Consider the following 25,764-nt stretch of genomic DNA (forward strand, 5'->3'; position numbering starts at 1 on the left):
TAAGGCAAATCTGTTTACAGTTACACGAGTCTTAAACGGTTTAACTGATTTCCTTTTTTTATTGTCCAGTATGTTTGTATATGTGGATTCTCTGATGTTTTTATTGTCAAGTTGATTTTTTTCTCTATGTACAGCACTTTGACTGAAAGTGCTTTATAAATAAATTTATTATTATTATTTTCTGAGAGGTCGGCCCGTGCCAAGTGTACCCCCAAACAGCCTTCCTTGCGCATGCACAGTTGGACTGTGCAGTGTTTTGATGTTTGATGTTTGACAGATCTCTGTGGAAACTGAGCTTGGCTTTGTACAGCCGTCTGGCTCGCTGCTGAGGTTGTGACATCATCTTCTGGATATTCACACCAGTGTCAGCTCCAAGGGAGCAGAAACAGGAGAAGACTTGACCTCCAAGGACAGCTGTGCAGCCCACACACTGTCAAACACTTTATGTGACACGACACGGCTCACATTTGCCTTCAGCCAATTACTGCAGACACTGCAAACATAAAGAGTGTTGCTGTATGCTGACCGAAGGGACTTAGTTCATTTAAATGCACACCTCTGATCAATTAAATATTCATGGGAATACGCTGTCCTTTTTATGATGATATTCAACACCGAGTGAAATGGACAGATTTATTCCTTAGAGAGAAATAAAGACATTGAAATTGGAATTAATGCACTGTCGAGATAAAGGAATGTTTATGTCAACACTTGGAATATTCAGTATTGAATTCATGTCTTTTTTAGATGTCCACAAGCTTTTTTGTTGTCTTTGCTGAAGATAATGTTTAAAATATCCACTATTGTAAATAATCCTAAGTCAATATTGTTTAATGCTGCTTTGTACATATCAGTTCTATCAATAAATTCAGTTACATGAGGGGTAGAGTTTATAGCAGGTAGTATAATAACGCCCCCCAGTGGTACATGTAAATCTGCACAATTTAATGCAAGCTGGGGTTAAATTTTCTATTAGGTTATCCATGACGTAAAAATGGATCTTTGTATTGAAGTTTCTCTAAAATATGTTGTAAAAAACAAAACAAAACAAAACAAAAAAAAAACAAACAAAAAAACAAACAGAAAATGGTAATCAGGCTTTGTGTTAACTAAAATAAAAACTAAAATATTTTGCCACTGGCTGGTGAAATCACATAACCTCTAAACATCTTCAACATTTTTTTACACAAACTTTTATTGGAGTGAAATATAAACCAGTAAAGCTGCCTCCAGAAAGTCAGAAGAATTTGAGATTAACAGTAACACAAAGACAATAAAATGAATATATTTAAAGCTTACACAAAGAAATCTTTAAACCAGATGAGACCGACAAATATTTTTCTAGTTTAATTTCAGCTCACAAGGAACATGAATGTCGTTTGACCTCAACTTATCTACAATGCAAAAGAAAAAGAAAAACAGTGCTTAATATTTAAAATTCTTTTAATGAGCCTGAATAAAAGAAGTTAAAACCTGCTGCTATTTCTAGTCAAGTGAGAATATTTGTTAACAGACACCAATCCCTGTATATTTTCAGTATAAAGACTTTTGGGTCACATATGACATCATTTTGCATAAATTTTGTGTAAAGGTCACTTTTTTTTCTCCTTCTTCTTCATCACATCTGCAATAGATGGCTGCTTGCGTTTTACACCTGGGAGTGACAACAAAGAGAATACTGTAGCTGTAGGATTGTCTGTAACTGTGTTGTATCAATGAAACAACGTTATTAAAGTAACAGTGTGCTCTTTACTTTGCATACCTTGCTTTTTGCTGGGTGATTCAGGGTTAGCTGATCTCTTTGCATAAGCTGACTTCATCCTCTGGATGTTCTTCTTGCTGATCACTTCATGCTCAACAATAGGCCTTGGGTAGTCTTTACCCACAATGCATCCTGCTGCCTCCTGAACACTGCGTGGTGCTTTCCATGGTTCATAGATGTATGCAGCTGGAAATTTCTTCAGAAGAGGAAGGTATTTTCTTCAAAAGAAGAGCATGGGTTACGTTATTTCACACAACACAAATGCTGATTGTGTAAGGTTCATCTTACAGCTTAAGACCATCTTACTTGATGTAGTCTCCGTTTTTGTCTGTCTTCTTGCCAAACGCGACAGGTGAGTAGACTCTGAAGAACTGGTGGAAGAAGGTGCTGGCTGAGAGCCACTGCCAGTTTCCAGCATTCAGAGCCCAATCACCATCCAGCAAAAGCTCCTCAAACACCTTCAGGAGAAGTTGATGAAACTTAAAAAAATAATAATAATAACCCACAGGTTCCACATGATACCTTTACAAGATTTGTGCTGCATGGCTATTAAAACAGGTCAGGATGAATCCAGTAGAACTGCAAAAGTCATCGTTTTAAGCCTTTGTATACCACTGCTTTGCCAACCTGTTGCCTACAAGAGCTACAATGCAACGTAACAGCCATCACTTGACATTCCAGTGTTTTAGAAATGTAGCTTGTCTAAATCAGGGAGGGAGAAATTCAAGTTACGACAATTTGGAAAAAAACCCTCCTTGATTACACTGACATTGGTTAATTCCTACATTATGTTGGTTATTTAAATATTTTGCATGGCAGTGTCTTAGAAATACTGCAAAAACAAACAGCTATAGAACACACACTGTCCAAAAGGTACCTAGTAAGATTGCTATGTTGATAGCTGCTGTGATTGCAAACATTTTTTCAAAGCCATTTCATCCAAAAAGCGTCTGCTAAATGACATTGTAACATTGTAACATCCAAAATACAGACATGCAACTTTGGCCACGCTGCCTTTAACGCTTATTCTTATGATAAAACAATAGAGTCTGTTGACATCTTCTACTGTAGCTATACTGGTGAGCTTGTTTTCACACCTTCTGCCCCTCTTCCCAGTTGATCCACAGGTCTCCCCTGGTGAGAAAACAAGCAACAGCATGTCTGGCCAGGTGGTGGATCCAGCCCTCCTGTCTCAGCTGAGTCATGATGGCATCAATGAAGGGGAAACCAGTCCGAGCCTTTATGGAAATACACAAGAATAACACACAGTGCAAGAGAGTGTATACATCTTGAACATATAGGGTTTTTTTGTTATATATGGAAGTTTGTTCTATGTTTGATGGATTCTTCATTTGTTAATATGTTTGATAAAAAAAACACATCGATCCATTTTTAAAAAACTAAGTACCTCTCTCCAGGCAGCAAGATATTCTGGATTTGTGTCCCAGTCAACCTGGGTACAGACAGAGTTACCCTCCATCTTGTTAAAGTTAGGAATTCCCACACTTGCTGTGTAGAAGAACTCTCTCCAGAGAAGCTGACCATGCAGAGAAACTGGAGGATCTGAGTGCTTCTTCTGCAAGAAAATAGACAGGCTTTTACAGAATTTCAAGTTTGTTTACTGTTTATCATGTTTAAACTCACACTCCTTTGTCTCTAGAGCTTTTATCAGTATATTGTTTGTATAACATAGCCACTACTCAATGTAGCCATAAACGACAGCAGCCCTCACCCCCTGATAAACTTCTGTCAGCCTCCACCAGAAGGTGCGTGCAGAGAGGCAGCCAAACGTCACATACGGACTGAGGACTGTGGTGCTCGGAGTCAGGGAGTTTGGCGAAGTCTGCGGCTTCTCAAAGCTACACACCCACCCCTGAAAGTAGGGAAAACAGGTAAACCACGTCAATCATATTGATGTTGGTCTGATACCATTTCTCTTTCAGTTAGAATTCTTATAAGGATATGTCTATGATATAGTTCATAGTTTTGCATTTGTGTTTGCCTTGACTCAGTGTCAGATAAATATATTCTTGATGGTTCAAACCCCTTGTCATATACACAGAATAAATACCGTTTTCTGCATATGTTCATCTAATCTCCTCAGAGCCTCCTGCTCTCCTCCTGGAAACTTCTCCTCAAAAAGACCTGTGGTGTTGTGACCGAGCTCTTCCAGAGTAGGTAGCCCATAGTCCCTTTCATGCTTTTCAAAATGTGGGGTCTTAACATCTGTGACAGAGAGAAGCATTTCAATAAATCACTAAATTTTATCATTATATTTCAACATTTTTGCACAAGTATTCATTTGAGTTTTAGTACCTTTCATATCTTCCATAGTTGGAACAGGGATTGGTCTTTTAGGGGCACCAAGACCTTTCATTATTGCCTGCATGCGGACGTAAGTCAGAGGAGTCTTTCCATTATTTTCCTCAATTATCCTATGAAAACATAAGAGATGATTTAAACACTGAGTAAGCATTTAGAAGATACAGCTGAACAAAATGAAATTAAAGCTGCAAGTTAAGGACAGCACCCATGTGGAGCCATACCTTTCTATGTCATACAGAGTGTGTGAGATTTTATAAATGACTTCTACTCCATGGTCTTTGGCAAGTGCGGTCACTGTTTTGTCACGACTCAAGCTGTATGGCTCTGTGTCATACTCATAAGTCAACTTTGTTACTTTCCACTGGTTGAACAGCTTGGGGAACACGTCCTCCGGATTGCCTCTCAAAACAAACAGCCTGAAAGGGTGCAAAACACATAAGTTATTAAGTATAACAATGAGTGGTCTTCCTTAACCAATATGTAGCTGTCTTCATATAAATTGCAATTAATCAATTGTTTTTCAAGATCCTGTGAGATTTTTTCTTTCTTTCTGGTGCCTCTTTATGAGCTACAAAAGCAGAAAAGGCCATGACTATTAAGACTGACCATTTCACTTCAATTATTTTAAATGCCTAGAACTGTAAATTCGGGGTTAGTGATGAAGTGATTTAAAGCATGCTGCAGAAATTAGCTTCTCTTTTATGGGTGGAGATCCTGAATGTGTGATACATCCTACTGCCAAGATTATCAAAAGAAACATTTTAAGAGACATGCACAGACAAAAATCATATGCCGAGAAATAAGACATACTGCTTTGTTGAGATAAGTTTTATATTATTTAAACTGCAACCTCTGTATCTCTACCTGGAGTTGAGTTTTCTTAGGCTGCAGTCCAGGTCCTTCAGAGCTCCAATGAGGAACCTCCAGCGGTTTATGCCATAGCAAGTCTTGTTGTGGAGGTGGGGGTCCAGGATGAACACGGGGAAGAGCTCCTTACAGTCCCTGAGAGCTGCCACCAGTGCTGGGTTGTCGTGCAGCCTAAGGCCCTTACGGAACCAGTGAATGCATGTGTGAGCCATACCTTGAGGCCTGGAAATACAAGGAATACAAGCATTTAAAAGCACGTATTATGTAGTGTGTGGGAGGAGTTACATGACGACATAAGTTTGGGTTAAGTTCACAAGTTTTCTGTGCAGCCCTTCACAATTAGGGCAAAAACTTGTCAATATTATCCAAAGACAAAAACTATAAACCTGGTAAAACATGGTGACACACATTTCTATAACATTGTTAACCCTTTGTGTGTATACTTCCATGCAGAAATAAGCTTGGTCTAAGCCTGCAAGTTTTTCGTGCAGTCCTTCACAAATAGGCAAAAGTCTGCATATTGACAATTAGTGTGGTCTAAATAAATGAAAGAATATTTTTATAAGTATGAACATCCTCTTAAATTCCTGCCTCTGTTTCTAACCAACATTACAAAAATGCATAGATATAACACCGGATGAAACCTACGACCATACGTTTAAGACCATTACAGTTAAAACATGCAGTTTAAAGAGGAGCTTTACCTTGTGAACGGTACGGTAACAAGCTACAAAGGGTGTTGAAGCAGGATGTATTGAGGAGCTGGTGTTTAGTAACTTACACGTTTAGTGTGTTACAAAACCGGAAAGTCAGCTACGTCAGCAATAGCAGCCAATCAGATAAGAGCTGGTGTAGTCGCATATGTTGCAGTTTGTCACTTTGCACACTAGATGACCCTAAAGAGCAATTAATACAATAGTTTAGGGATTCAAATAAGGATTTACCATCCATTTATTTGTATGAATATTAGTTACCTTTGTTGTATGTTTGTTAATGTTTATCCCTGGTTCTGCTTTATTCCAAGAAATGCTTGCAAGAAATCCGAGTTGACTGTGCAACAACTAAACTCTGTCCTCTGTGTAGGTATAAGAGAATACGATTAAAATCTGCTCTCGTTAAGATTGTAAAATATGTTGTCTAGTTTCCGCAGGGTAGAATAAACGTGACCCAAGAGCAACAAGCAGCAGAAAAACAAAATATTTATCACTAAATACCCCACTGGGGTTACGGCACTAATCACACCAGTTTTTGACTGAGTACTTCGCCAGCAGCTCTTCGTAGCTCGCCGTGATCGTATAGTGGTTAGTACTCTGCGTTGTGGCCGCAGCAACCCCGGTTCGAATCCGGGTCACGGCATTGCGAGACAATGTCACGGCAGAGGAGCTGCATTTTGAAACACAGCTTCGTAGCTGTACTTACTTTATTTACTACAATAATATGGTAAAATGTGCTCTTGCTGTCTTTTTGTTGCGGGAATTAGGGAAATCTTTGAAGCGAGAGTAACTGTGTCTCCTAATAGTGGCTTGTAAACAGATGAACGTTGGAGGGTTATAGAGTCACACAAAGATAACTATAACAGTAGATAATGGATAAATTAAACAATATTTTGGGGGGGGGGCAGAGAAAGTGGAGAAAAGATAAATATATACTTTTTTGATCCCGAAGGAAATTCAAGAGGTGTATAAAGAGGTTAAAACATGGTAATAATAGGTCAAAAACTCTTTTTTAAAAAAATTAAAAGAGGGAAAAAATAGTGGAATTGACAAAAACTGGTTAAAGGTGACATAAAAGGCAAATATGTGCAGGAAGAAGTGGTGAAAATGGGTCAACAGAGGGAAAAGGTCAAAAAGAGGAAAAGTGGCAGAAAAAGTGGTGAAAAGGGGCCAAAAAGAGGCAGGAATGGGCAGGAAAAAGTGGTGAAAATGGGCTAAAAATGAGATGGAAAAAAGTGAAAACGATAAGATAAGATGTTCCTTTGTTAGTCCTACAAGGGGAAATTCCAAATTTACAGCTGCAAGAGTGGTGTAAAGAAAACACAAAAGAGAGTAAAAAGAGCATTCAATTAGGACTATGAATCATACAAATAGGAAATATAGAAATGCAACTTACAAATAAAAATATATATAAACAGTATTTACAGCTGTTATGTATATATTGGCTATATTACAAATTGGATAGTGGAGATATTTATATGTATGCCTATATACACATATATACATAAACAATTATACATGTGTACAGATCATACATATATGGTTTATTGCACAGATTACTTGGAGCAGTTTCTGTTGAGGAGCCTAACAGCTGCAGGAAAGAAAAAATACCTCTCCTTCACACACTTCGGAGTAGCATCCTGTCTCTAATGGAGCTCCTTGGTGCAGTGAGTGTGTGTTGGAGGGGGTGGGGGTCATTGTCCATCATGAAGGACAGCTCGGCTGTCATCCTCCTCTCTCTCACCTCCTCCACAGGTTCCAGAGGGCATCCCAGGACAGAGCTGGTCTTCTTTATAAGTTTGTCCAGCCTCTTCCTGTCAGCTGCTGAGAAGCTGCTCCCCAGCAGACCACACTGAAAATGGGTCAAAAAGAGGAAAAAATGGGCAGAAAATTTTGTGAAAAGGGTAAAGAGGAAAACAGGTTATTAAAGGTATAGATATGGGGAGAAGAAGTGATAAAAAGGGTTAAAAGGTGTCTTAAATGAGTTAAAAGAGGCATAAAACAGGTAAATATGTCAAAAATGGGTTAAAAGAGACAAAAAGTGGGTGAACATTGTCTGAAAGTGGTGAAAGTTGTTAGGAAGTGGGGGAAAAGGTTAAAAATATTTTTGAACAATAGAATTAATATTTTTAAGAAATAGAACCCAATAAAAGCTTGACAGCCTTCTAGCTCCAAATGAGGTAACATTTAGAGGACGCCTGCACCATAGCTACTGATCCAGCACTGCATATTGATACACCAATAAATCACAACTAGGATGGACCCGTTCACTGGGTTTTTCAGGGGCCCTGACACTTCTGTGGGCAGGTGTGGTTATCACTGTTATTAGGCCATCATTATCAAAACATAATATCTATGTATAATTTAAAAAGCAAGAAAACGGAAGGAAATACAACCAAGAACAATAGGAGATCAATCAACAATATTAGTATTGTAAAGTGTGTCTCGAGGGTTAGCTCTATTTGAATAACTGTCTAATAAATTAATGAACCTCATGTAATATTCCTGACAACAAAGATTACAAAAACAGTCACCCAAATGATCTAATACACACACAGCTAAGTAATTTATAGTTCATTGCTGCTTATGTATTTAGTTTCTACTGTAAGTGGATGGCCTTTTGGGTTGGGGTTATAAGAATCAGAATCATTTTATTGTCATTATACAATGTGCACCGAAAATTGTTTGCAGTTCCATTCGGTGCTCAAGCAGTTTCTCATTTAATATTGAAACAATATTGGATGGGAAAAATTATATATGGGAAAAAAGAAGTAGAAGAACAAGAAGTGTTACCAATGTTTACTGTATTTTCCTTTACCGCACATGTAAGACAAATTAATGTATCTTAAAAAAATCTTAAAAAGAAATCAGAAAATACTACATTTTATTAAATATTATTACTAAATACAAGTTTTAGTTCATTTAAAACTTAATAAGATATAAATTAAATACATTTAAGTGTCTGATGGATTTTAAAAAAAATCTAAATATGATGGGCAAAAAAGAATTTTTTCTGGGAAAAAAGTTTGATTTTTAAATCTGTTCCCTCACACAGTTGCTAGTTGAGACCTCAACCTACACATATATCCACTTCAATACTGTAATTAAAAAAAACAAAGTCAAGTTTGGATCATGTTTTGTCCCTTTTCTCAAGAATTGGTGATATTTATCTTGCATATCCTTTCTTGCATACATTGGAAGTAAATATACTGATAATAAATAAAGGTTGAAAATTAAAGTTGACATTACAAGCCTACAGTATAAGTGTGCGAAACGATTGTTGTGACTTGCAAAGGATCATAACTGAAGTCAAAATGTCCCTTTTTTAAGGTTTTCTGGGGATTATTTTCCAAGTAAGACTTAAGACGGCCACAAGTCGTCACAAAGGAGCCACATGTAGCTCAAGAGCAACGCGCTGAGTATCACTGACTTAAAAGTTAATGTATTAGGGAAAATGTTCCAACTTTTGATTCAAAACCTCTTAACAGGCCAACAACAGGATTATAACTGCAGGCTGTTTTAAATGTGTAAATGTCTGCATTGTTTAAGGCTGACATAACCTCTAACCACACGATTAGATAGAAACGCAATACCATGTCCACTGGGGTTAGGGTGCTAATCACACCAGTTTTTTTCACTTACCTTTCCAGCAGCTCTTCGTAGCTCGCCGTGATCGTATAGTGGTTAGTACTCTGCGTTGTGGCCGCAGCAACCCCGGTTCGAATCCGGGTCACGGCATTGCGAGACAATGTCACGGCAGAGGAGTTGCATTTTGAAACAGACTTTGCTTTATAGAATTTTATTTCTATTAAATTATTGGCAGCGCATAAGTCTGTTAGTTAATCATACGCACGTACAATAAGGCTTAGAAGGTGTACTGAAAGAAGGAAATAAGTTGAGAATAATTTCATTAAAAAAGACCACGTGGCTCTATTTTACACGGAAGTCCCTTTTTTGTCGAGACCACAACTTATATCATCAAAAGAGCATGGAAAGTCATTGAAACCTGAACATTATTGCTACCAGATAAACCGGCTATTTTATTTAAGGCTTAGAAGAGGCCTATGGGACATAGCTTCTCTGTTCTCTAATATACTTAGGGTAGTTATACGTAAGAAGCAGCTTCCTCTTAGTTTTGAATGATATACCGAACACGCGGGATTCATGAAATCAACCTGTAGAGGTAAACATGTTGAAATTTGGTGCCTTAAAGTTCAGTCGGAAATACCGTGGTCCAACAAAAAAGCACGAGCCATTTATTGGGGAAATAAGGATCATATGCAATTTAGTTTTTAAGAATGTTAAAACTGATATTTTAGAATAATAGTATTCTCCTTATTAAAGGGTGGGATGAGTTTCAGTTTCTATATTCAGTGATTAATCCTAGAGACACGCTATCACTTTACTTTGTATTGCCTACATGCTAACACATGGAGGGTGGTTCAGCGTGAATTATGGGTTAATTTGTGAACTTCTGCAGTTATTACAGCTCAGTTTCTTTGTTTTAACTGCAAAACATCAGCTCATAAAAGTGTTTTTGTTCCCAACCATGTTCCTGCAGACACGACCATTTCCAGCCTATCGGAATTTCTGCCCCTTTCGTTGACTCTGTGAAGGCAGCACCTCAGCCATTGCTCGGTTGGCTGCCGGACTCGCCATTCACCGTCCTGAGCCCGCCCAGCAGCATTAGAGCGGCATGGCAACGAGAAGGAGACGGGGGGAGAAGGTGTGGTGGGGGTGACAGTCTGCCCGGACCAGAGAGAAAGCAGCAGAAGCACTATTTCCACTACTGACTGACTCTACAAACGTACCTAGGACACCCTGACTGATTAAACGATGCACCACCACCGCCGCTCCGTGCTGACGCTGCTGCCGCTGACCAGGTGTTGGACCACAGTGCTAGGACGTCGTTAACGTGACACAGGATCAAACTTGTATGCATGTTTAGTCTCCCGGTCCCGTACACAGACGATCGAGAAGATGCTGAGCCGACTGATGAGCAGCAGCATCAGGAGTCTGGACAGGGAATGCAACTGCACTGTGAGGCTGCTGGACGACTCGGAGTACACCTGCACGATTCAGGTCAGTGGGGACCAACATGTCCATTCTCTCAGTTCACCTTGTTGTGGAGGACGTGATGTAGGAAGATGGGTGGTCAGCAGGTTAATGCACCTGTCTACCTCTAAATCTGCGACTCCCTGATTTAAGATTCTGCTGTCATCTCCTCTTCTTCCATTCAGCATCACATGAATCTGTCTGTCGCTGTGTCATTATGGCCAGACGTGTCATCAATGGACTGCAGATATTGCTTTCGTCAGAGACATTGGTCTGTATTTTGAATCCATGTGATATGTACATGGGGATTTAATGATTATAATTGATACTATTTAAATGCAAAGCAGAAAATGGCAAATAAACTAATACTAGAGCTACTCAATCAGTTATCATTAGAGAAGCTTTGTACATGCATTGATATGAATGCATTATAAAACAAATCTGGATAATCTGATCATGAATGATTTCACCAGAGGACTCAGAGCGCATCTCTTGAAAGGCATATGCAAAAAGAGGGTTTGGTCTCTAATCAGGAGAGGCTTAACATTGTTCTGATTCCTATTCGTCTATAGTGGGATGGTTTATCCTGGTAGGCTGTATCAAAGCAGATTTCATACCCGTAGTTTTTGCCCTTCAGATTGACCCCTCGCTGCAATATGTAGTGTCACTTTGCTTTATTTTGTGTCTTTTTGGACCCCCAGGGAGTGGAGCATCTGTATTCATTGGATGCATGTTTTAGATTACCCTCTAAGAGCTATTATTTTCAGCATAGAGCCATACCTAACCCAAAATTATGTCAACAAAATCAGATCTGGCTCTAAAATACAAAGATTTGATTATTTGTTTCCCCCATTCTACATTTGCATTGCTGCAAAAGTTTCATGTCTTTTTGATTCATGCTGCTGTTGGCCATAGTTTTTACATTTTCTATAGACTACCCTCTTAGTGTTACATTTCCATTCATTATCACTTTGTATTAAGTCAGTGAATAGAATAAATGGATTTAGCCAGTTAGTAAGCTAAAGTTAGCTTCAGCTAGAGTATGAATTCTCATAGTGTTAGGAGAGTAGGGGGATCACAGGGTGACTCACAATACCATACAATACATGATATCCCAATATAATGATAATATCACGATAGAGTGATGCTACCATAATGATATAAAACAATATTTGATTAGCTAAAGAAAATTAAAAAGACCGAAAGGTAAAATGAAGGATTGATAAATTCAGTTTTGCCTTTGAATTCCCTGTTAGGTGAAAAATTTGTGTCTAATAAAGTCTAAATTTGTGACTGTAAACAATACTTTTTGAAAACGGGTCCCAGAGTGCATAAATCTGTAAACGACTACCGTTTCGTCTCCATGTGGACGGCTACCCACATCTTTCTTGAAATGATTACGTCACACACAGCGTAGCTCCCTTAAGGCGCCTGCGGGGGTCTGGGCAAAACAATAATGGCGGACTACACGGTTGTGTTTGTGCTGCAGAAGCTACTGAGCTTGTTATGGCTTTTACAGAAAAATCTAATGCTCCTTTACCACCAGCACGAAACGCAACTAGAACAAAGTTTGTGTCAGTTTTCTGTGATGTTCTTCTTCTCTTTTGGTGCATTTCCATGGCAGCAACACAGCGCCACGTACAGGCTTGGCATATGCACTATAGCGTTTTCAGTCGTTTCCAGTGGTTTCATGCTTATGCGGATATTTCCTTAAACAGTCCCGTCCTCATGGAAAACTTTTTCAAAACAAAACGGCAATATATTGTTTTCGTCTCCATGTGGACAGGGCCTAAATTTTGGATTTAGACCGTTTTTCATCTATTTCATGGCTAGGTTTAATTTGGGCAGGGCATTGGGTGCTATGGGGATTACCCCACCCCTCTAACGCTATAATGATATAAGATCAAGAACAGTTTATCTAAGTAGTCTGCTGTTAGCAGATGTTACTGCCTCTAGGGCTGTCACGATATACCGGTATTGACGATAATCGTGATATTAAAGAATAAAATTTCAATATCGTGTTAAAAATGTGCATATGATAATATCGTGTCAATGATCCAGTGCCACTTGAACACAGTTTGGAAACAGAATGGAAACAGAAAAAGAAAAATATGCCAGGGATTGTTCAGTAGACATTGGATTATTCCGAAGTTATTAGTTATCATTCTTCAGGTCCACACAAATGCTGTGTCCCCTGCTATCCACAAATGATTTTGTTTCAGTTAATATTGTAGTTATAGCAGATGTTGCACCATGTAGATTTTCTGTTTATCAGTTCATCTGGTTACCTTTTAACTAGCTATCGAGTGTAATTGCACTTTTTATATGCAGCTGTACAGTTACTGTTTTCATATTGTCTCAGTACCTCCTTAGACAGGTATTTTGAGTGTAAATCATCTGCCAAAAGAGAGCACACAACATAAAGAAAGTTAAAGATAAATTTGATTGATTGCCCCATTATTATTAAATTTTTTATTGATATCGTGATAATATCGTTATCGTGATATTTTTTGCCCCAATTATCGTGTAGTGAAAGTCTGATATCGTGACAGCCCTAACTGCCTCCATTGAAAATTAACAGCCAGCTAAATGCTGTATTGGTAAAGGGTAGGGTAAGGGTTAACGTTGGTAAATTTGCTAACTCTATCATCCATGGTGGGCTACAGGCCATTAACAGTGTCATAACAGAGAAATCTGTGACAGAAAACACACATCTGTCTCTGCTCTGGCATAGAACCAGGCAGCTGCTCTAGTCAGAGTTCACACTAAGGTCAGGGGGTTGGCTACCGTCTGGAGTGCTTGAACAAGCTTTAGCAGGAACAAACATCTTACCTGCTGATGCTCTGTTTTAATCCATATTTCACTCGTCTTTAGTCCTGGATGATTAAGAGAAGCAGAGTGTGGCTTTGTCTCTCTCAAAGCAGAAACATTTCAATCCCTTTTCTCTGTTAATGTCGGGATGCTAACGTTTAGGAAAGTATCTGATGACAGACACATTCTATTCCTGCAAAGTCTGTCACAATAAAGGCCTCTAATGCTTATCATCTATGAGGACTTTAATTCTGAAGAGCAACATCATGTGTTTTTTTAGCAGTAACTTTATGACAAGGACATATCATAAATACGACGCAGACATAAATGCACATAACTTAGAAAAAAAGATTTATGGAATACCTGAAGTGTGAAAGACGGGATGAGAAAAAGAAACAGATTTTTTTAGTTCTAAATGGTCTGCCTGTTATGACATAAATGTGATTGTTTCTCTTGTGGCTTAAAAGGAGAGTTGTACTTAAAATAGCAGCATTGCGGACAGATGATTCCTCCCTTCAGGTTGAAGCATTTTTTTATTTGAATGGACCATATTTCTAGTGAGTGGGTGTGGCTTTGGCACATTGACCGACACGGCCACACCATCCAAGAGAAGACTTTACTGTCTCATTTTTTATGAGTTTGAAGCTTAATTTTGTTAACTTCGATGTTTTTCATGACTGAAATTTGGCCTGGACATTCATAATACAGTGGTCTGTCATACAACAGATCAAAAGTACAGATTTTTTTTACAGTGACTTTAATCACATTTCATCTTTTAACTTCTTGTTAACAGTATTATTCAGCTGTCTTTTGCGTCTTCTTTTTATCCTGCTGTTATCCTTGTCTTATTTACCAGTTAACTTCTTCTGAAGTTACCCTTATTTATGAGTCTTGAAAATCTAAAACAGTCAAACTGACAGAGAATTTAGTTTGGAAAGCCGTAGCGCCATTTGGCGATTCAACGACTGTATCACATGAGTCAGGACAATGGTGTGTTGCTGTATCATTTTTTTTTCACGACACTGGTGGAAAGTATATAAAGGCAATGATTTTCATGTATTGAACAGCCATTTATTAATCAAAACACTGAAAAAGATTAACACTGAATGATTGCCAGGTGATGGCAGTAGTGCATCTGAAAGGTTTTGCGAGCCACCATTAAATAATGAAAGAAGTAACTGTAATGTTTGGTAACACACTTGAGGTGCATTGTTCAGTCAGTTTTACAGAACATTTTAATGTAAATGCTCATTTAGAATACCTATTTACCTTAGTATTGTCAAGGATAGGGCAATGGTAAATCCACTAGAGTGTTAATAAATCATTCACTCTGTATGTGTGTAGAGCCACTTTGTTACCAATGTTATCTCACTACACTGTCTCACTACAAAGAAGGCAAGTCTAGACCTTACTCTTTATTAAAGTATTTACAAAGACCTAACATTAATCCACCATGAGCACAACACAAAGAAACATTTAACAGAGTAACAGTAGCAAGAACATCAAGGCAATTACTATTATGTGTTAGCATCAAGCTTATAAATTCAGTCATACATCCTGGTCCATCTCTCCTTAAATCTTCTTCAAAGGAAGATGTAGAATCTTTATTTATTTATCTTTTTGAATGGTAATTTTTCTTTAATTAACATCCCTGTTGCAGAGACACCCAATATTTAGAGAGGCATCTGGATGCAGAACTCTAATGTGGGTCGTTTTGGGCTCATCTGTTGCAGACTTCTACAATGGGGCATCCTCGACTGTAGGACGAGAAGTGACGTACTAACCCTTGTTGGGTTTTTCCTTAGTTTGTGGTGTGTTATTTTTTATTTGGTCCCCCTCCCCCTTACCCTAACCCTAACCTCTTTGAGTTTTCTTGAGTGTGTGGTGTGTAAAATTAAAATTTATCACCCTCAGTAAATTGGTTGATATTTATTCATAAAATTCTGCTGTTGGGAAAAATAGCCACTTACCATAATCTCTGACAGCGAGCAGCAAATAAACATCATTAAGTATGTCATTCTGGTTCCGGCTCAGGTAATGTATGTCACCTCCTGCTCCACGGTTGAGGTAGCCCCCAATTTAGAGGTCTGCAGCAGATGAGCCCAAAACGCCCCACCATAGAGGTCTGCAGCCAGATACTCTAGGAACACTTCATACTGAACTGCTTTCAGAGTTTGTAAAAGTTTGCATCCCACGTCTGTTTTGTTTCTGAGAGTATAAAACCTTTAACGGTAATTTGGGTCCTCCTAATAGCGATGAAAAAACTCAATATTTAGTATGAAGTTGACAGCCTGCATGCTACTGATGCTACATTCATTGATTTAGAGTGAAACAACCATGTAAAGACCAAAGATATGACTGACAAAATGATAGTTAATCCCTTCAAGTACCAGAAAAATCCATTCCCTACCCCTCTCTTTTTCTCCACATTTCAGAAAATGTGTGCTAAAACAAGCCGTTCTCAGGTTTTTCCCTTATTATGTCATATGGGGAGTCAGCCCCGCCCCCAGGTTTGGTTGGTCCTCTCTGCTTGGAAGAAAGTTCCGCCCTCCTGTCCTGATCCTCCTCTCAGCTGCCAGCTGAGAGGAGGATCAGGAGGGCCACATCCATTAAGCTGCATCCATTTCCTGAGAGGGGCGGAGTCAGACAGCTCATTAACATTTAAAGCCACAGGCATGGAAACAGCTCATTCTGAGCAGGGCTGAAACAGAGGGGTTTTTAGACATGCAAAAATCCAGTATTGGAGTTTTTTCAGCAACATACTTCACAGGCATGTTTTGGGGACCTCCGAGACCAATATAAACTTGTCTTAAAAAGGGTAAAATATTTGACTTTTAGGTAATGTGACAACATACAGTAGATGGATCAGTAAGAGTTCTACTGCCAAATCTGGCTTTTTAAAAAAATTTTTTTTTTGATTACACAACACATTAAAGTCAGAGAATTTGTGCTATTACAGGAAACACAGAAAACACCTTTTCCCTCTCCAGACTACATTATGTTAAAGCCAAAAATGGTAAATGTTAAAAACGGGTAGCTTTTAGAAAGTGTTGGCCTGGTCCTGAGGGCTGTATTGGGTCTTATGTCTATTTTCACTTTGTGTTTGTTTGCTTCAGCTCTGATACCAGTTTGTCTTTGATTTTATTTGTTGTTGATATAAAGAGAGAGGAGCATTGATTCTACTTTATGTTTACTTCTGAGTGTGTAGTCCTTGGTGTGAAAGTGCTGCTATGTAAAGAGGACTTGGAATCTATTTGTGCTGACGCCATTCATAATTTGATTGTAGTGTGGTTTCTATTTCCAGATTAGTTTGTGTAGATCAGTGTTCCATGTTCATCTGACAGGTAAACTAATAGAGTGTCCAATTAGTGAGAGGTTAAAGTCCAGTGATCAATAAATTAGCCGTTCAGTCAGCCAATGAGCCCCTACAGACTCACTTTGAAGCATTTTCTTTTTTCCTGCACTTTGACTTCTCTCAGCAATCAATAGTGATATTGATGGAGTTGAAGGCAGGACATGACTTAAACCGGTATGCATGCTGTGTTTATAGTCATTAGGAGTGAATACAAGGGATTAAGTCTGTTAGCGTCTTAAAAATGAAGTGTGTGTTTGTGTGTGCTTCCCTGCAACATCTTTAATGTGTCTGCCTCGTTGAGAGTCTAACCTGGTCGCCTGAGCAGCGTTTGATGCTTGATACTCAAAGGGATTTCACTGCTGCTGAATTACAGATGACAGCACACAAAGACCGTCAGCACCTGTTCATTTCAACGATCTGACGGCAAAGCAAGCCTTTCAGTGTCTTCCTTCTTAAAGTGGCAGTACACGGGAGAAACAGTTAACATCCTGTCTGTCTCCAGCTGATAAATATGGCCAACAAGTGGGAGAGCCATGGGTGTTATTTATGAAATTTCAGACTTACCCATTTCTGCTACTTCTAAAATCCCATTTAACCACCTTTCCCACCACCTTTTTGGGACATTTCTTAAATAATCTAATTCTGTTTTTAAGAACAGGGATTTGCATTTTTAAGATGACTATATACTACTGCACAAATGACTTAAAAATATTTTTTTTGCTATGTTAGGAGTGGTTATTATTCAGGTTAAATGTAAGCTATATGGATATCTAACTAACTTTAAAATTGACCCTGATTTTGCTGACCTTCATGGGCCCCAGTTTGGCTGGGTCCCAGAAAGCCCTCCCATTTATCCCCCCTTATGAGCAGCACTGTCTGCTCATGACTGTTCTAGAATGTGCATGGCTGTGTTCAACCCCCCTTAGGTACAGAGGTGGTTCCCGGTCTCTGGCACCTTTATTTTGGGGGTCGCGGGTTTAAAAGGTTGAGAATCACTAATCTAGTCAATTGTGATTAATCAAGGCCCGCAATTAGTACTCTAATGTTTATAATCACTGTATCAAGTGTTTGATTTTACTAGGATCATATCAAAGTTAAAAAAAAGCTAGTATCACAACAGCCCAAAAGCTCACAGCATTAACAGAATAAGGGATTAGCTTTTAATTATATATTTCATCGTTACCACCATGAAACCTGTCATTAGTTCATGCTACGGGACTCCTCATGAAACACATCTCGTCTAAATGGAACCATAAGTTACATCATCCGCCTAATCAGTCATCTTTTCTTTACCATAGCGGGGTCACCATTTATTTTCAGGCTTCAGGACCTAAAGAAGAAAAGATTAGGGGAGTGGTGTAGTTGTGATTTACACAGAGTCTGTAAACCATAGTAAGCATGCGTGTTTATGTCATCTTTGTCTTAATAAAAGCTACATTACACTGACCTCACAGGAGGATAAAGACTTTCTGAAAATGGAATCAGAAAGCTGCTGTCCTTCACTTCACACCTTGGAGATGTGGCCCAGAATAAAGAGACCCCTGTGGGCTCAACAACGGTCACACTCTCCATTTAGCTCAATTAACCTTCACCTTGAACTGCTGCTGTAAGATATAAGTCACATGTATGACCTTCATAAGCAGAACAAATCTAAATATGAAATAAGCTAAAACAGGCAGAAATGAAGCAAACAGGTTGTTTTTAACAGAAACACCAGCCTGAGAGCTCTCAATGTGGCAAGTCTGTATAAGCTTGTATTATTTGACCTCACCCTCGCTGTGGGCATGTCTTCTACAGTGATGGCATTAACGCTGATTAGTCTGTGACTCTGGCAGCAAAGGGAGACCCATGTTTATGGATTTCTCCCATTTCTTCAGCACCAATTATCCCTGAATGATTTTCTCAGGCCACAGTGAAATCTCTTAATGCCTCAATTTGTGATTAAATCACAGGATTCTTCCTCTGGAAGTTATTTGGTAGGTGAATAATTAAAGGGGAATTTTAGGTGATCCCTGAAGGAAAAATGGGAGCAGGAGAGACAGGACCAGGAGGGATGCTGTGATGCTGGAGGTGATCACCTTTGAACATGTCTGACTGTCCCTAAAGGAAAACACAATGAGCACCAGCACTAAAACAGCCTGAAAATGATTATTAGTTATATGACATAAACGTGTTGATCTTACCACTGACCCTTTTCTCTGTGTCATATACTTTTAATTTGATACAAGCAGAGGTCAGCGCAGAGGTTGCATTACACTTTCTTATCTGTTGTTTTGAAGACAGGTTTGTAATGATGTTGCCATGTGTTTTTGCTTGTCATTGTATATCATTATAAAATAAAAATTAGACAGTCCATGGCTATCATCGGCTCAGTCTCTCAGCTAAAAATGGTAAAACATGTCTTCCTCAATCCCATATGCTGTTAGTATTCGGCTGAACACTTCACACATACTGATCTTTTGATTAAAACCTATGTCAGTTGTTCCTGTAATAGTTTAGGCTAAGTCTTTGCTAATACTACCCAGACTATTCAGTTATAGTGCTCTTATGCTAGTGTTGGCTCATAAGGTACTTTAACTGAATAGCTTAAGCCAGAAAGAGCTCACAAATCTGAGTCAAAGACATCTGTGCTGTCAACAAACACATGAATCCTCATTAGAGATTTAAAGACGTCAAGGACGTAAGGAACTTTAAATTTCCTGTGAGGACCTTTCACACAGGTCCCTTATCTGTTTGTTATTGTTGTTCTGTGCGTGTGAAGGTCAGGTTTTTAACTTTTTTCACATCATTTTTGGGCTTTTCATACCTTATTTTTAAAAGATAGTGGATTCGGTCAAAAACCGGGGAGCTGCAAAGTGGGGAATGACATTTAGGAAAGGAGCCACAACTTGGATGTAAACCATGTGTGACTGTCGGCTCAAAGGACAACAGCTTCTGTACATGAGGCACACTGACATTACTCTAGAAATCTCATCCTGCTCTTAGTCATATGCATAACTCACATTTTCAATATTTGCCTTGTAAAGTCGATGCAATGCGTTACAATACTATACGATATGATATGATATGATATGATATGATACGTTACTTCAGATACGATATGATATGATATGATAGGCTACAACACTATATGATATGATATGATTGGCTACAGTTCAATAAGCTAGGATATGATACGAAACAATATGAGAGGATACTAAATCAGAGGTTACAATAGGCTATGATATGATGCAATATGATAGAATATGATGGGCTACAGCAGTGGTTCTCAAATAGGGTTACGCGTACCCCTGGGGGTATGTGAAGGCACTCCAGGGTGTACATGAGATTAAAAAAAAAAAAAAAAACTGAAACAAGGTCATAAACTGAATTTTGTATTAAGACTATTCAATTTAATAAGTTATGTATTTTTTCTACCACTAAGTTTAGGATTTCAGTTTTAGAAGAGATTATCTGTAAAGAGGGGCATTAAGCTCTTCACAACTATTTTTGTGTACACAAGTCTTTATTTATAATGAAGTTAATTATTTCTTTTAAAACAAGGCTTTAAGTCTATGTTATTATTTCCAAACAGTACAAGAGAGATCACTACAAATGAGCAGTGTTTTGCACATGGATGGCGATTTAAATGGTTTTATGCCAGTCCGGTCACTTTTTTCACTTCATTCGTTTAAATACCCACAGTTTAATGATGAGAAAGATTTGCCATGCATTTAGTCATGCATTGTTACCATTTCAAAATGTCTGAAAAAAAAATCAAAAGTTCGAAATTTGAAAGTGTTTATCAGTGACAAAGTTTAAGAAATCAGACATTGATGTCACAGCACTGCTTAATGTTCTTTTTTTCCATCCAAAAATGCTTTCAGCTGTTTAGGGGGTACTTGGCTGAAAAGTTTTTTACAGGGGGTACATCACTGAAAAAACGTTTAGAACCGCTGGGCTACGATACAGCTACAAAAGCTGCAATACAATACGATGAGATACAATTTCATAGATTCATTTTTCAGAGCAGGGAGGAGAGAGTGGGGAATGACATTAAAGAAAAGAGCCACTGGTCAGACCTGTGGGCACCTGTGTACATGTGGCACAACCTAAACGTTAGGCCATCTGCACCCAGTTAATAAAAGATTTCTACATGTGTCCTGCACTTTCAAAAACTTTCAAATTTATAGTGTATTGTTTTTATTCTAAAATGTTTCTCTTTACTTCTGATTGAAACCTAGCTAGTGAAACCCACAGTCACAAATAGGCTTCTCCTGTGTGGATTACCTTTTATTTCAAATCAACACCACTGTAATCCAAGAATTACACAAATACAAGGATTTTTGGTTGTGTATTTTGGCAGTTATTTCTGGATGGCTTTGAAGTATGCAGTGATGGATTGTGGGTGAACAGCCGGTTATTCAGCAGTATCTCATTAGATAATGCAGAAGAGTAGAATAAACAGCCCCCAACATAGAAATTGATGGAGTCTGTTATAGGAAGATGCAACCTGTGTGATGAAAACACACAGTCATATAGCCTGAGCTATAAAGTGTAGATTAAGCTCTGAATGCAACATCTTTACTGATCTAACACACTGGGGAAGAAAAAATGTATAACAAGCAACATAACAAACACAACTCATCCTTTAGCAAACACCTAACAGCCTGTAGAGATTTTCCTGAAGCAGATACTCTTGGCTCTAGATTAATATTCGTACCATGAAGCAAAGATGTTTATCAGAGATCGAAGGCATGATCAATGTTACCGTCGCATTGATCGAGAGGGATGTGAGTAAGTGTTTCAGTCACCTGGCACTGAGTCAGACACTGTGTAGTCCGCTAATGAAATCAGGGCCATTCCTTTGCAGCAGATGCAGAAGTTGGAAACAGCTTCTCTTGTTGTGCTTCGTGAATGCATTATTGAAATAGATTGCTCTTGTCTCCTAAGTGGTCTCCCAGCACTCATTGTTTTCCTCCCAGTGTGTGCTGCTAAAAATGAAAGAGAGGACATAGCATATTTTGTTTCTTTTTGTACATGTAAGGGATGGCTCTTCTGCTTTTAATGTCTTCACCTCCTCACTAAAATAATTACAATGACGCACTTTGGCAGCATTTTACTCTAAAGTCAGACTGAAGGTTTCATCTTTTAACTTTGTCCAAAGCAGGCCGGAGCTGTTCACTAATTTGGGAACATCTTTTATAATTAATTCCTTTAGGCAGAGGAGCAGCACAGAAAATGCAGGAGAATCTGGATCGACGTAGCTCCATGAATTGTTCTTTCTGTGGCTGGTAAATATTTAAATGATCCTAATTTCATTAGGGACATCCATGTTTTATGAATCCTTGATTCATTACAACACAGTCATCATTCTGAGTGGGTTTTACTGCTTCAGTGGCTTTGACAGAACACATAACAGTTTGTATAGATAGATACAGTACATTTTACATGCATACATACATACATACACTATATTGCCAAAGTATTCGCTCACCTGCCTTTACTCGCAATGAACTTAAGTGACATCCCATTCTTGATCCATAGGGTTTAATATGATGTTGGTCCACCCTTTGCAGCTATAACAGCTTACACTCTTCTGGGAAGGCTTTCCACAAGGTTTAGGATTGTGTTTATGGGAATTTTAACCATTCTCCCAGAAACGCATTTTGAGGTTACACACTGATGTTGGACGAGAAGGCCTGGCTCTCAGTCTCCGCTCCAATTCATCCCAAAGGTGTTCTATCAGTTTGAGTTCAGGACTCTGTGCAGGCCAGTCAAGTTCATCCACACCAAACTCTCTCTTCCATGTCTTTATGGACCTTTCTTTGTGAGCTGGTGCACAGTCATGTTGGAACAGGAAGGGGCCATCCCCAAACTGTTTCCACAAAGTTAGGAGCATGGAATTGTCCAAATTCTCTTGGTATGCTGAAGCATTCGGAGTTCCTTTCACTGGAACTAAGGGGCCAAACCCAGTTCCTGAAAACAAACCCACACTATAATCCCCCTCCACCAAACTTTACACTTGGCACAATGCAGTCAGACAAGTACCGTTCTCCTGGTAACCGCCAAACCCAGACTCTTTCATCAGATTGCCAAATGGAGAAGTGCGATTTGTCACTCCAGAGAACATGCCTCCACTGCTCTAGAGTCCAGTGGTGGTGTGCTTTACACCACTGCATCCGACGCTTTGCATTGCACTTGGTGATGTATGACTTGGATGCAGCTGCTCAGCCATGGAAACCCATCCCATGAAGCTCTCTATGCACTGTTCTTGAGCTAATCTGAAGGCCACATATAGTTTAGAGGTCTGTAGCGATTGACTCTGCAAAAAGTGAACCTGCTCCGTCATTTTACATGGCCTACCACTTTGTGGCTGAGTTGCTGTCGTTCCCAATGGTTTCCACTTTGTTATAATACCACTGACAGTTGACTGTGGAATATTTAGGAGCGAGGAAATTTCACGACTGGACTTGTTGCACAGGTGGCATCCTATGTTTAACATGAGGTTTCAGTTCGAGAGAAACTTGGACTGATACGAAATTTCCCATAAAATCAAACCTGCTCCGAAAAAAAAATATGACGGATGAAAATTTCGGTGTCAGTGTGCAAACATGATAATAAGAACATGAGCTCGGTTTTCTTTTTTAACATCTGAAAAATTTCAATCTCATACCACCTCAAGACAAAAAGATATGATTTTCACAGTGAGTCTTAATTCCATTATTTGAAGTTTTCTAACATTTTTAAGATTCTGTATGTACAAGTACATCTCAAAAATTAGAATATCATGAAAAAGTTCAATATTTTTTGTCACTCATTTCAGAAAGTGAAACCTACTTTTGGCAGTGTGGGCAGGTGCCAAGTCCTGCTGGAAAATGAAATCAGCATCTCCATTAAGCTTGTCAGCAGAAGTGCTCTAAAATGTCCTGCTAGATGGCTGCGCTGACTGTGGACTTCAGAAAACACAGTGGACCAACACCAGCAGATACCATGGCAGCCCAAATCACCACTGACTGTGGAAACTTCCCACTGGACTTCAAGCAACGTGGATTCTGTGCCTCTCCACTCTTTCTCCAGACTCTGGGACCTTGATTTCCAAATGATATGCAAAATTTCCTTTCATCTGAAAAGAGGACTTTGGACCACTGAGCAACAGTCCAGTTCTTTTTCTCCACAGCCCAGGTAAGACTCTTCTGACGTTGTCTCTGGTTCAGGAGTGGCTTGACACGAGGAATGCCAAATTTGTAGCCCATGTCTAGGATTCATCTGTGTGTAGTGGCTCTTGATGCACTGACTCCAGCCTCAGTCCACTCCTTGTGAAGCTCCCCCAAAGTCTTGAATGGATTTTGCTTGACAATCCTCTCAAGGCTGCATTTATACTGGTGCACCTTTTCCTACCACATTTCTTCCTTCCACTCAACTTCCTATGAATATGCTTGGATACAGCACTCTGTGAACAAGCAGCTTCTTTAGCAATGACCTTTTGTGGCTTACCCTCCTTGTGGAGGGTGTCAATGACTGTCTTCTGGACATCTGTCAGGTCTGCAGTCTTCCCCCTGTTTGTGTAGCCTACTGACCCAGACTGAGAGACTATCTAAAGGCTCAGGAAACCTTTGCAGGTGTTTGGAGTTCATTAGCTGATTAGGGTGTGACACCATGACTTTCCAATATTGACCTTTTTCACAATATTGTAGTTTTCTGAGACACTGAATTTTGGGTTTTCATTATCTATAAGCCATAATCATCAACATTTCAAGAAATAAAGGCTTGAAATATTTCACTCTATGTGTAATGAGGCTGTATAATATATGGGTTTCACTTTCTGAAATGAGTGACAAAAAATGTTGAACTTTTTCATGATATTATATTATTTTTAGATGTACCTGTAGGTCAGTCACTCCTTTTAGCTCTACCTCTGGTGATTACTATTATGTTTCTGCCATTTTATTTACTGCTATGCAATATAAAATCACAGTAATTCTAGTACTAATACTAATATAGTTATTTATATAGTGCCTTGTAAAACACAGACTCAAATTGCCTCACAAAAGACATGCAATAATTCATTCAGTCAAGGCCAAACAACTTTAAAAATGTAGTTAAACATGAAGCAGAGGACCAGCTAAGCTGTTGATAGTCAGTGTCACAGGTAGACTCCAACTGCACTTTTGGAGACACCAGAAAAAAGGAAAATTAATATTTCAGGAAAATCGCCCTTTACATGGAGCCAATTAACCCCAGTGTGTTGGTTTGTGTGTGTGTGTATTTACGTGTGGGTGTGTGGGGGTGTGTGTGTGTGTGTGTGTGTGTGAATGTTTATCAGCAGAACTAGCTAGAGTGTGTAGATAGATCAAAATAACATGTTTTCCAACCTCATCTGGTTGTTGCTAAGTGCAATATTGAATTCTCTGAAATGTAAAAATAAAGAACAGATTAGTCCTGATGTTCAGTAAAAGGACTGTTCACCGAGTAGTCTGATTAATTACCAGTCATTTTAAATGTTTAGTCTAAATGGTTAATTATCATTTTCAAAATTCCATTAAATTTGCATTTTTATTCAATGTGTTTTTTTCAATTCCAAAAGTACGTTTATTTTGATGTTATTTTTCATGTAGGCCACACGAGGACATTGTGTTGTTGGCTTCTTTTAAAAGTCCCTGTGTGGCATTTGGTAGTAGCCCACTTAAGTTTGACCTCAGCTTGATTTTTGACTGCATTGAAGCGACATCAGTGTCTGTGCAGCCCTCAAATCTATACAGAGGCTTACGCTGTTGGCCTCAGAAATGATACAGACCACAAGCCCTGTTTGCACTGATGACTGCCAGTCTAGTGCGAGGTAAAATAACTGCAAACAGCAATATCTTCATGCTGACTCCAGAAAATATCAGAAGTGT

General features: G+C 38.9%; 2 protein-coding genes and 2 non-coding genes across 5 annotated transcripts in view; 3 read left to right on the forward strand and 1 right to left on the reverse strand.

The window, feature by feature from the left end:
* Nucleotides 1-1,183: 1,183 nt before the first annotated feature.
* On the reverse strand, nucleotides 1,184-5,751 carry cry5 (cryptochrome circadian regulator 5). The gene is made up of 11 exons (XM_041792579.1): nucleotides 5,659-5,751; nucleotides 4,952-5,176; nucleotides 4,309-4,503; nucleotides 4,079-4,197; nucleotides 3,834-3,988; nucleotides 3,495-3,635; nucleotides 3,171-3,338; nucleotides 2,860-3,000; nucleotides 2,069-2,220; nucleotides 1,763-1,980; nucleotides 1,184-1,654 (listed from the first exon to the last, which is right to left on the reverse strand). The coding sequence occupies exons 2-11, from the start codon at nucleotides 5,164-5,166 to the stop codon at nucleotides 1,593-1,595; spliced, it is 1,566 nt and encodes a 521-aa protein (XP_041648513.1). The 5' UTR covers nucleotides 5,167-5,176; nucleotides 5,659-5,751; the 3' UTR covers nucleotides 1,184-1,592.
* A 487-nt stretch (nucleotides 5,752-6,238) lies between these two features.
* trnah-gug lies at nucleotides 6,239-6,310 on the forward strand. Its single transcript has one exon. It is a non-coding gene; the product is annotated as a tRNA-His (tRNA).
* Nucleotides 6,311-9,333: 3,023 nt separating this feature from the next.
* trnah-gug lies at nucleotides 9,334-9,405 on the forward strand. The gene has a single exon. It is a non-coding gene; the product is annotated as a tRNA-His (tRNA).
* Nucleotides 9,406-10,497: 1,092 nt separating this feature from the next.
* Nucleotides 10,498-25,764, forward strand: part of LOC121512426 (FERM domain-containing protein 5-like) — a 121,822-nt gene continuing 106,555 nt past the window's right edge. For both annotated transcript variants that reach the window (XM_041791699.1, XM_041791709.1), the window contains exon 1: nucleotides 10,498-10,749. In XM_041791699.1, coding sequence (XP_041647633.1) covers nucleotides 10,648-10,749 — 102 coding nt within the window. In that variant the 5' untranslated portion in view covers nucleotides 10,498-10,647. The remainder of the gene's footprint in view (nucleotides 10,750-25,764) is intronic.

Source organism: Cheilinus undulatus, linkage group 1 (assembly GCF_018320785.1).
Source record: "Cheilinus undulatus linkage group 1, ASM1832078v1, whole genome shotgun sequence".
Classification (NCBI taxonomy): Eukaryota; Metazoa; Chordata; class Actinopteri; order Labriformes; family Labridae; genus Cheilinus; species Cheilinus undulatus.

Coding starts and splice junctions, on each gene's coding strand:
- cry5 (XM_041792579.1), bottom strand. CDS start 5,166: ATGGCTCACACATGCATTCACTGGTTCCGTAAGGGCCTTAGGCTGCAC. Junction 3,636..3,833: donor ATGAACATATGCAGAAAACG/GTATTTATTCTG, acceptor CCCTACTTTCAG/GGGTGGGTGTGTAGCTTTGA. Junction 1,981..2,068: donor AAAAACGGAGACTACATCAA/GTAAGATGGTCT, acceptor CTTCTTTTGAAG/AAAATACCTTCCTCTTCTGA.